The 12590-nt window shown below is 44.3% G+C and overlaps 1 protein-coding gene across 1 annotated transcript in view; it reads right to left on the bottom strand.

Moving 5' to 3' along the window:
• The window catches only part of USP10 (ubiquitin specific peptidase 10), a gene marked incomplete in the record, with an annotated part of 485306 nt that overhangs the window by 189629 nt on the left and 283087 nt on the right, over positions 1–12590 (bottom strand). The window contains 1 exon segment of the mRNA XM_053700867.1: positions 4755–4854. Within this exon segment, the coding sequence (XP_053556842.1) occupies positions 4755–4854 (100 nt within the window).

The raw sequence follows: 12590 nt of genomic DNA, 5'->3' as shown, positions 1-12590 counted from the left end.
CTAATCTTACTCCATGAGTAACCTTTGGATTCACACCAAGAGAGATATTTTTGCCAAATCTTATGGTAGACTTTCCTGGTGACAGGCTTTCTAGCCTGAATCAGGGTATCAATAACCGACTCCGAGAAACCACGCTTTGATAGAATTAGGCGTTCAATCTCCAAGCAGTCAGTGAGACGCAGATAGATTAGATTTGGATGCTTGAAAGGACCTTGTATTAGAAGGTCCTGCCTCACTGGTAGCGTCCATGGTGGGACAGATGACATGTCCACTAGGTCTGCATACCAGGTCCTGCGTGGCCCCGCAGGCGCTATCAGAACCACTGAAGCCCTCTCCTGCTTGATTCTGGCAACCAGACGAGGGAGGAGAGGAAACGGTGGAAAAACATAGGCCAGATTGAAGGACCAAGGCGCTGCTAGAGCATCTATCAGCACCGCCTGGGGATCCCGGGACCTGGACCCGCAAAGAGGAAGTTTGTTGTTCTGACGGGATGCCATCAGATCCAATTCCGGAGTGCCCCATAGCTGAGTCAGCTGGGCAAATACCTCCGGGTGGAGTTCCCACTCCCCCGGGTGAAAAGTCTGACGACTTAGAAAATCCGCCTCCCAGTTGTCTACTCCTGGGATGTGAATTGCTGAGAGATGGCAGGAGTGATCCTCCGCCCACCTGATTATTTTGGTTACCTCCGTCATTGCTAGGGAATTACTTGTTCCCCCTTGATGATTGACGTAAGCTACAGTCGCGATGTTGTCCGACTGAAATCTGATGAATTTGGCCGCAGCTAGCTGAGGCCATGCCTGAAGTGCGTTGAATATCGCCCTCAGTTTCAGAATGTTTATCGGGAGAAGAGCTTCTTCCTGAGACCATAAGCCCTGAGCTTTCAGGGAGTCCCAGACTGCACCCCAGCCCAACAGACTGGCGTCGGTCGTTACGATGATCCACTCTGGTCTGCGGAAACACATTCCCTGAGACAGGTGATCCGGAGACAACCACCAGAGAAGAGAATCTCTGGTCCCCTGGTCCAGCTGTATTTGAGGAGACAAATCTGCATAATCCCCATTCCACTGTTTCAGCATGCATAGTTGCAGTGGTCTGAGGTGTATCCGTGCAAAAGGGACTATGTCCATTGCCGCTACCATTAGTCCGATTGTCTCCATGAACTGAGCTACAGATGGCCGAGGAATGGAATGAAGGACTCGGCAAGTGGTTAAGAGTTTTAACTTTGACCTCCGTCAGAAATAATTTCATATCTACAGAGTCTATCAGAGTTCCTAGGAAGGAAACTCTTGTGAGGGGGGAAGAGAACTCATTTTGATGTTCACCTTCTATCCGTGAGACCTCAGAAAGGCCAATACGATTTCCATGTGAGACTTGGCTCTTTGGAAAGTCGACTCCTGAATTAAGATGTCGTCTAGATAAGGCGCCACTGCTATGCCCCGCGGTCTTACAAACGCCAGGAGGGACCCTAGCACCTTTGTGAAAATTCTGGGAGCAGTGGCCAATCCAAAAGGAAGAGCCACAAACTGGTAATGCTTGTCCAGAAAGGCGAACCTGAGAAACTTTTGATGATCTTTGTGGATAGGAATGTGCAGATACGCATCCTTTAAATCCACGGTGGTCATATATTGACCCTCCTGGATCATTGGTAAGATTGTCCGAATGGTCTCCATCTTGAATGATGAGACTCTGAGGAATGTGTTTAGAATTTTTAGATCCAGGATTGGTCTGAAAGTTCCTTATTTCTTTGGAACCACAAACAGGTTTGAGTAAAAACCCAGCCCTTGTTCCGCAATTGGAACTGGGTGGATCACTCCCATTGTATGTAGGTCTTCTACACAGCGTAAGAACACCTCTTTCTTTGTCTGGTGTGAAGACAGACGAGAAATGTGGAACCTTCCCCTTGGAGGGGAGTCCTTGAATTCTAGAAGATATCCCTGGGATACAATCTCTAAGGCCCAGGGATCGTGTACATCTCTTGCCCAGGCCTGAGCGAAGAGAGAGAGTCTGCCCCCTACTAGATCCGGTCCCGGATCAGAGGCTACCCCATCATGCTGTCTTGGAGGCAGCTGCAGGCTTCTTGGCCTGTTTACCCTTGTTCCAGCCCTGGTAAGGTTTCCAGGCTGCCCTGGGTTGTGAAGTGTTACCCTCTTGCTTTGCAGCAGGGGAGGATGAAGCGAGACCGCTCCTGAAATTCCGAAAGGAACGAAAATTATTTTGTTTGTTCTTTGTCTTGAAGGACTTGTCCTGGGGGAGAGCATGGCCTTTTCCCCCAGTGATTTCTGAAATAATCTCTTTCAATTCAGGCCCGAAGAGGGTCTTTCCTTTGAAAGGGATGTTCAATAGTTTGGATTTTGACGACACATCGGCCGACCAGGACTTTAGCCATAGCGCCCTGCGCGCTAAAATGGCGAAACCTGATTTTTTTGCAGCTAACTTAGCTAGTTGGAAAGCGGCATCTGTGATAAAAGAATTAGCCTTAAGAGCCTTAATTCTGTCCATAATGTCCTCATATGAGGTCTCCGTCTGGAGCGCATCTTCCAGCGCCTCGAACCAGTTGGAGAAGAAAACCTTGTTGAACAAAAATTTTCTTAAGTAAACCCTCTAATTTTTTTTATCCATAGGGTCTTTAAAAGCACAACTGTCTTCAATTGGTATAGCCCCCTCCACCTTAGGGACCGTCTGCCACGAGTCCCGCATGGGGTTGGATATGGGGAACATTTTCTTAAAAACAGGAGGGGGAACGAAGGGAAAACCTGGTTTATCCCACTCCCTAGTAACGATATCCACAATCCTCTTAGGGACCGGGAACACATCAGTGTAAACAGGAACTTCTAGGTACTTGTCCATTTTACACAATTTTTCTGGAACCACCATAGGGCCGCAGTCATCCAGAGTAACTAATACCTCCCTGAGCAATAAGCGGAGGTGTTCTAGTTTAAATTTAAAAGCCAACGTATCTGAATCTGAGGAGAAACCTTTCCTGAATCGGAAATTTCTCCCTCAGACAGCACATCCCTCGCCCCCCACTTCAGAGTGTTGTGAGGGTATATCGGATACGGCTACTAAAGCGTCAGAATGCTCATTATCTGTTCTTAAAACAGAGCTATCACGCTTTGCAGGTAACACGGGCAGTTTAGATAAGAACACTGAGAGGGTATTATTCATAACTGCCGCCAAGTCTTGCAAGGTAAAAGAGTTAGACGCACTAGAGGTGCTAGGCGTCCCTTGAGCAGGCGTAACTGGTTGACACTTGGGGAGAGGTTGACGGGCTAACCTCGTTACCTTCTGTCTGAGAATCATCTTGGGCCACATTTGTAAGTGCAACAATATGTTCTTTAAAGTGTATAGACATATCAGTACAAGTGGGACACATTCTGAGAGGGGGTTCCACCATGGCTTCTAAACACATTGAACAAGGACTTTCCTTGGTGTCAGACATGCTTAACAGGCTAGTAGTAATATAAACAGGCTTGGAAATCACTTTAATCAAGTAAAAACACACTTTGAAAAAAACGTTACTGTGCCTTTAAGAGATAAAAAAGGCACACAATTTTGCAAAACAGTGAAAAAATGCAGCAAACTTTTCGAAATGTTTACAGTATGTACCTAAAGCATTAGTAAGATTGCACCACTAGCAATATAAACGATTAACCCCTTAATGCCCAAACCGGATCAACAGTAGTCAAAAAAAACGGTTAAAGAAACTTCAGCACCTGCTGTGGCCCTACCTGCCCTTAGGAACCAGATTTGTGGGGAAAAAGCTTCTTATAGGCCCTCAAACTGCAACAGGACCCTCCATGTGAAACAGCCTGAACTTCTAGTCAAAATAACTGCGCATCAGAGGCGCGAAATTAGGCCCCCCCACCTCACTCCGGTGCTTGTGAGGCCTAAAGAAACACTCCCAAGTGTTTTAGTAATAGCCATGTGGGTAATAACCCCTGAAAGAACCCCAAAGGAACCTTCAAAGTGTCTCAAAAAACGATATTTTCAATAAAAAACGTTTGCCCTGAAGTAGTGTCAATCAGCATAAACTAGCTTTGTTATGTAAGCTTGAAATTCCATACTTAGTCTCTGAATACAGCTTACCCTTCCCTCATGGGGATATTAACAGTCTTTTCTAGCATTATCACAGTCTTGTCTAGAAATAAATGACTGAACATACCTTATTGCAGCCTAACCTGCAAACCGTTCCCCCCAACTGAAGTCCTCTTGTACTCCTCAGTCCTGCGTGGGAACAGCAGTGGATTTTAGTTACAACATGCTAAAATCATCTTCCTCCCTGCAGAAATCGTCATCCCCTTTCTGCTAGAGAGTAAATAGTACACACCGGTACCATTTAAAATAAACTCTTGCTTGTAGAAAATAAAAACTACAATTCTAACACCACATTCACTTTACCCTTCCGATTGCTTAGAGCCGGCAAAGAGAATGACTGGGGGGTGGAGCTAGAGGGGGAGCTATATGGACAGCTCTGCTGTGTACTCTCTTTGCCACTTCCTGTTGAGAAGGAGAATATCCCACAAGTAAAGGATGAATCCGTGGACTCGATACATCACAAGAGAAATAAGGATTATCTACTTTTTTCAAACAGCAATTCTCAAGTACACTATCCCTTTAAATAAATTACCTTAAGGTGCATTTTAAGAAGTTATGGGGGGGGAGCACCTTTGTTAAACAAAAAAAAAATCTAATCTGTTGACAAATTAAGTCAAATATTTAGAAGATGTGAAAAAAAAAAGGCTAAAAAGGCATACTGTCATTCGGTGGATAAAGAAGTTTCTTCAATAAGAGCAATTCTTCATGCAGTCCATTCAACACAAATCCAAGATACTCTTCTGCATCTTCCTGACGACCCTATTTAAGACAAAATGTAAGTTTAACATAATGAAATCCAGGCATGATTAGATAATTGAAAATGTTATACATACTGAAATGTAACCAATTTACTATACTACTTACAGCCCAATACACAAGTTGCAATTTTTTTTTTCCAAATAAAACTATAGGGGGGAAAAATGTTAGATTCTATATAAACACTGAGACAGACTACTACGACCAGTGTACAGATGCCACCTGAATGTGTGACTGTTATAAAACAGAGAAAAGAAAACCAGAGGAAAAAATTTTTTATGCTTACCTGAAAAATTCTCTCATGATGGTGAGGGTCCATGAGTTGTCACGAGTGGGAATATTCCCCTCCTGACCACTAGGAGGCGGCAAAAGTCACCCCAACACAATAGAGCTTGAAATCTCCCCAACTGTCCATGATCCTTAGCCATACATATAGCAAAGTAGATGAGGAGGAGAGAGGAAAAAGTGCAAAAAGTAAATTTATGCTTACCTGATAAATTAATTTCTTCTATGGTACGACGAGTCCACGAATTCATCCTTACTTGTGGGATATTATCCTCCTGCTAACAGGAAGTGGCAAAGAGCACCACAGCAGAGCTGTCTATATAGCTCCTCCCTTAGCTCCACCCCCCAGTCATTCGACCGAAGGTACAGGAAGAAAAAGGAGAAACTACAAGGTGCAGAGGTGACAAGTTTAAAATCTAAAAATATAATCTGTCTTAAAATGACAGGGCGGGCCGTGGACTCGTCGTACCATAGAAGAAATTAATTTATCAGGTAAGCATAAATTTACTTTTATTCTATAAGGTACGACGAGTCCACGGATTCATCCTTTACTTGTGGGATACAATACCAAAGCTACAGGACACGGATGAACGGGAGGGACAAGAAAGATGGTTAAACAGAAGGCACCACTGCTTGAAGAACTTTTCTCCCAAAAATAGCCTCCGAAGAAGCAAAAGTATCAAATTTGGAAAAGGTATGAAGTGAAGACCAAGTCACAGCCTTACAAATCTGTTCAACAGAAGCATCATTTTTAAAAGCTCATGTGGAAGCCACCTCTAGTAGAGAGAGCTGTAATCCTTTCAGGAGGCTGCTGTCCAGCAGTCTCATATGCCAAACGGATGATGCTTTTCAGCCAAAAAGAAAGAGGTAGCCGTAGCTTTTTGACCTCTACCTTTTCCAGAATAGACAACAAAGAAGACGTTTGACAGAAATCTTTGGTTGCTTACAAGTAAAACTTGTAAGCACGAACCACGTCCAAGTTGTGCAACAGACGCTCCTTCTTAGAGGAAGGATTAGGACACAGAGAAGGAACAACAATTTCCTGATATTCCTATTAGTAACAACCTTAGGAAGGAATCCAGGTTTGGTACGCAAAAACACCTTATCAGTATGGAAAACAAGATAAGGCGAGTCGCATTGCAATGCAGATAATTCAGAAACTCTTTGAGCCGAAGAGATAGCAACTAAAAACAGAACTTTCCAAGATAGAAGCTTAATATCTATGGAATGCATAGGTTCAAGCTGAACCCCTTGAAGAACTTAATATTTTATCACCTCTTTCACTTTACCCTTCCTAGTACTTAGAGTAGGCAAAGAGAATGACTGGGGGGTGGAGCTAAGGGAGGAGCTATATAGACAGCTCTGCTGTGGTGCTCTTTGCCACTTCCTGTTAGCAGGAGGATAATATCCCACAAGTAAAGGATGAATCCGTGGACTCGTCGTATCTTATAGAAGAAAGTGCTATTTTTGTAATGCTTAAAAGGAGGCAATAAACTTGAAATTACATGTTCATGACTCGGCATGCAATTTTAAACAACTTTCTAATTTACTTCTATTTAATTTTTCTTTATTTTCTACGTACCCTTTTGTTTTAAAGCATTCCTAGATAGGCTCAGGAGCAGCAATTCACTACTGGGAGCTAGCTGCTGATTGGTGGCTGCACATGTATGTCTCTTGTCATTGGTTCAGCTAGCTCCCAGTAGTGTATTGCTGCTCCTTCAACAAAGGATACTAAGTGAATAAAGCCTATTTGATAAATCAAAGTAAATTGGAAAGTAGTTTAAAAATTATATGCACTATTTATCATGAAAGAAAAACAAAATTTATGCTTACCGGATAAATTTCTTTCCGGATTTGGAGAGTCCACAACGTCATTCAATTACTAGTAGGAATATCACTCCTGGCCAGCAGGAGGCGGCAAAGAGCACCACAGCAAAGCTGTTAAGCATCACTCCCCTATCCATAATCCCCAGTCATTCAACCGAAGGGAAATGGAAAAAGGAATAACACAAAGGTGTAGAGGTGTCTGAGGTTTAGACTAAAATAACTGTCTTAATAAAGGGTGGTGTTGTGGACTCTCCATATCCGGAAAGAAAGAAATTTATCAGGTAAGCATAAATTTTGTTTTCTTTCCTAAGATATGGAGGGTCCACAACGTCATTCAATTACTAGTGGGAACCAATACCCAAGCTAGAGCACACAGAATGAACAGGGAGGGAAAACAAGACAGGCAGACCTAAACAGAAGACACCACCGCTTGAAGAACCCTTTCTCCCAAAAGAGGCCTCATCAAATTTAGAAAAAGTGTGCAAAGAGGACCAAGTTGCAGCCTTGCAAATCTGTTCCACAGAAGCTTTATTTTTGAAAGCCCAAGAAGATGAGACAGCTCCTGTGGAATGAGCCGTAATTCTCTCAGGAGGCTGCTGACCAGCAGTCTCATAAGCAAAACGAATCATACTTCTCAACCAGAAAGAAAGAGAAGTCGTAGTAGCCTTCTAACTCTTTCCCGAGAAACAAAAAGGGCAGAAGACTGGCAAAAATCCTTAGTCGCCTATAAATAGAATTTTAAAGCACGCACAACATCCAAGTTGTGCAACAGACGCTCCTTATGAGAAGGATTGGGACAGAGAGAACGAACAACAATTTCCTGATTAATATTCCTAATCAAAACTACTTTAGGAAGAAATCCCAACTTAGTACGAAGAACCACCTGAATATGCATGAAAGATAAGATAAGCCTAATCATACTGCAAAGCCGAGAGTGCCAAAACTCTCCGAGCCGAAGAGATAGCAACAACAAAAGCTGCACTCATTACTTTTGGGAAATACATAACATGGCCACCAGCAAAAGGCAAAGACACCCCAGCCAAAGGCTTAAATACCTTCCCCCACTTCCCTCATCCCCCAGTCATTCTGCCGAGGGAACAAGGAACAGTAGGAGAAATATAGGTTAAAAAAAGGTGCCAGAAGAACAAAATGTAAGGCCGCCCCATGAAAACAACACGGGCGGGGAGCTGTGGACTCTCCCCGTTTAAGAAGAAAAACTTAAATTACCAGATAGAAGAAAAGAAAACTAAGTTTTTCTTCTTAAACGGGGAGAGTCCACAGCTGCATTCATTACTTTTAGGAAACAATACCCAAGCTATAGAGGACACTGAATGCAAAACGGGCAGGAACAAAAAGGCGGCCCATTCTGAGGGCACCACAGCATGATATAACCCAAACTCCCAATACAAAAACTGCGTCCAGACACACAGAACAGACAAAAAAGGGAGAGGACCCAGTGACTGTCCATCAGTTAGGAGTAATAAAGAGCCTTGCTAGAGAACACTCAGATCCCTAGACTCCACTGAGCACAAAACCACTGACCAATGGGAAGGGGGACATCAAAATTCCCCTCACAATCTTCCGAAGAAGGAAGATCAAATAAGGAAGTCCAAAAAGACCACCAAAACAAACCCCTAAAAATTAAGGGCAAACCCATGAAGAAGTCCCTAGCATAACTCAAAAGGAGCGAACTACATGGCTGAATTAGGACAAAATTTGCGTAGAAAATACTCTGACAGAGGAGAGCAACAGAAGGAAAGTTCCAGACCACCTCCCACATGTACCTCAAGGAACCAATGTAAAGTCCTAACCAGAACCGAAGCCCTAAAAGGACAAAAAGTAGAACTCTCTACCTTACCACAGAGCGATATCCAGCACAGATAGGAATATCCGTTTACACCCCAGTCAAAAGCCGCAGGCTTCCATCTGATAGGCGGTCCAACTAAGCGTCAAGCCTACAAAATCTGGACAATAAGGTAGATAGGAAATTCGTACCAGAACCATCCTGGGAGAGAAAAAAACTCTGAAAACAGTGCAGATTAATTCCCCCCTATAAGAACACAGAGAAGGGAGGACAGCACCCTGATAAAAAGAATGAAAAACCAGCAACTCGCAGAGGGAAGGTACCACCGTGAAGCCTCTCAAGTAAGGAAGGAGCACTCAGTATCCCCTCATGATACGCGGTCGATGCTCAACAGAACAGTCAGCATTCCTGACCCCTACTTCGAGCTAACAGTCCCAGCACCGACGCAACTGGTAAAGTCCAAAGGACCAGGGAGAATAAAAATTCTCCTTAACGACCAGGTCCAGAGATTAGCAACAAATCTCCAGCCACGAGATCCCCCGGAAAGGAAAAGAGGAAGAGGCACGAACTGCCAGAGAGACTAGTTCGGGTTCCAAAATACCTATCCACATTTCCCTTCAGAATCAGAGGAGAAGGTACCCTTAACCAAGAGAGACCCTCGACTAACAACTATCAGAATGGTATGCAACATGAAAATCCAACCTTCCAGGTGGACACAAACTCATGACGTCCTGCACGAACAGCAGGGAAGCAAACCCCACTAAACTCCAGGATCAGAGGAGGAAAAACGACCTCCGGAGTAGCCAACAGGATCAATGCAGTAGATCAAATTCTCCCAATAGAAGGAAGAGACCCAACAACTTGCTAGCCCACATGCAAGGCGCAAAAAGCTGCAACTGGTCTTCAAACTGCAAATCCGCTTGGTTAGGCAGTTGAGGCAACCCTCCGGCCACTACAGCCGGCTCAATAGAGAAATTCCCATTTCTCCGGAAGGAAAAATAAGAAGCCGCCAGTAGGAACAAGGAGATTTTCCCAGGATCGGGAAACCCAACCTGCTACTCAATAGGCCAGATCCAACTTCTATGAGATCTGGAAAATAGAGGAACCAAAATGCCCAGTCGAAGACCAGGACTAGGTTAAAAGACCTGACACCCAGAACCAAACATAACCTCTGAGGAACAACCACAAGAGTACTCCATTTGAAGATGACCTTGCACCAAAGTTGATGCAATCACAGCCATGTTTCCACAGGGTCTTAAACACTGACCTCCCATGTAAGTATCCCAGAGACTGAACTCATCCCCAACAGGTCTCTCGGATCCACACCCACCAAATAAGATGAAAACAAGACCCAAAAGAGATCAGAACTCAAACTATAAAGTAAACTTATGACAGTCTCTAAAGATCCACTCTGGATCAATCTCTGGGGGCCCCTACTGCTCAAGAAATTGACGAATGAACGAGCATCCTAAAACTCCTAGCATGCGACGGAACTCAACCGAATCGCCCAAACAGGGGCAACCGTACATATGTAAAAAAGAGACAACATACAATCCCCAGATTCCAAAAATTATAGGATCAGAAAAGGATATCGTAAGAAAAAAAACGAACCTTAAGGACCGGATTTCCTCCATCAGACCACAGGAAGACTGACCAAGGAAAGAGGAACAAGAAGTACACAACCAACCTCGGCCATAAGAAAGAGTTAGGGACTAATCAGGACAATGCAATCCGGAACTAAGTACCATAGAGGAGAAGTAACCCCCCCCCCCCCCCCAAACCAAGTATGGAAGATCTATAGAGTCGTCTGAACCCCCTCCTCTATCGAAGGTGAGAACCAAAGGCCCTCAGGAAATCTCAAGTATACTGTCATAGCAGGATAAGTAACCCCTGCTAGCTATGCAGGGACAGGACACCAGGACTGAGTACATCAATCATCAGACGCTCCACCCAGATGAAAAAATTAGGACCAGCCTAACATCTAGGATAGAAGGGACTTCATAATTTGTAGAACAAGAAAACAACTTCTTAACAAGAAGTAAGCAAACTCAGTACCCAAACAGGACCAGCCCGTTGTCAAAGTAGCAACGTGTCTCATATGGGCCCCAAGGAACAGATTGGCCTGCAGATCTCTTGACCTTGAACCGTACCTTGGAAGCTTGGCGTTCTGCTGAGACATCAGATCCAACTCCGGCACCCCCCATTTTAAGAGCTAACCTGGAGAACAGCTCCGGATAGAGAGCCCACTCCCTGGGATGAAAAGTCTGTCTGCTCAGGAAATCCGCCTCCCAGTTGTCAACTCCTGGAATGTGAATGGCAGATAAACAATGAGTCTCCGCCCAATGAATAATCCGAACCACCTCCTTTATGGCTAAGTAACTGGGTTCCTCCCTGGTGGTCGATGTAAGCCACTGAGGTGATGTTTGACAAACCTGATAAACCAGGCCAAGCCATCAGAGCATTAAAAATCGCTCTGTACTCCAAGATGTTTATGAGGAGAGCAGACTCCTCCCGAGTCCAAAGTCCCTGCTCCCTTAACAAGTCCCAGACTGCCCCCGAGCTGAGCAGACTGCCGTCCGTGGTCACAATCACCCAGGAAGGTCTCTGGAAGCATGTGCCCTGAGAAAGCCACCACGGAAGAGAGTCTTGTCGATTGATCTAGAACTATCCTTAGATAGATCCAAATGATTTCCTTTCCATTGTCTGAGCAGGCATAACTTCAGAGCTCTCAAATGGAATCGAGCAAAGGGAATGATGTCCATGGAAGCGACCATCAGACCAATTAGCTCCATACCCTGAGCTACTGATAGTCGAACAGTAGACTGTAGAGAGAGGCAAGAGGAGAGAATTTTGGATATTCTGACCTCAGTCAGAAAAATCTTCATAGATAGGGAATCAATTATGATCCCTAAGAAAACCACCCATGTAGCTGGAACAAGGGAACTCTTTCCCAGATTCACTTTCCATCCGTGGGAATGTAGAAAAGACTCTCTCTGTATGAAAGTTTGCTTGTTGAAAAGATGGCACCTGAACCAAAATATCGTCCAGGTAGGACACCACTGCAATTCCCCAAGACCTGATCACTGCCAAAAGAGACCCAGAACCTTTGTAAAAATTCTGGGAGCTGTGGCAAGGCCAAACGGAAGAGCCACAAACTGAAAGTGTTTGTCTAGAAAAGCGACTCTCAAACTTGTGATGATTATTGTGAATGGGAAAATGAAGATACGCATTCTTCAGGTCTGTGGTTGACATGAACTGACCCTCTTGAACCAAAGGAAGATTGGACCGAATGGTCTCCATCTTGAAGGACTTTACCCTGAGAAACTTGTTGAGACACTTTAGATCCAAAATTGGTTGAAAAGTTCCCTCCTTTAATAGAACCACAAACAGATTTGAATAGAATCCTAGACCCTGTTCCCTTATGGGAACAGGAACAATCACTCCCAGAGAGAAAAGATCCTGAACCCAGTTCAATAATGCCTCTCTGTTTACCTGATCTGCAGACAATCTTGAAAGGAGAAATCTGCCCTTGGGAGGAAGAGATTTGAATTCTATTTTGTAACCCTGAGATATGTCCACAGCCCAAGGGTCTGGGACATCTCAAATCCATGCTTGGCAAAAAAGCGAACGTCTGCCCCCTACTTCATCCGATCTTGGACCGGGGCAGAACCGTCATGCTGTCTTAGACTCCGCTGCAGGCTTTTTAAACTGCTTCTACTTGTTCCAAGACTGATTGGGTCTCCAAGAAGACTTGGACGGTTCCTTCTTGGAAGAGGAAGAATTTTGACCTCTAAAATTGCGAATAGAACGAGAATTACTTTGA

This window comes from Bombina bombina, chromosome 1, assembly GCF_027579735.1.
Source record: "Bombina bombina isolate aBomBom1 chromosome 1, aBomBom1.pri, whole genome shotgun sequence".
Classification (NCBI taxonomy): Eukaryota; Metazoa; Chordata; class Amphibia; order Anura; family Bombinatoridae; genus Bombina; species Bombina bombina.
Note: the sequence above shows the minus strand (reverse complement) of the source record. Positions and strands in the feature narration are given on the sequence as shown.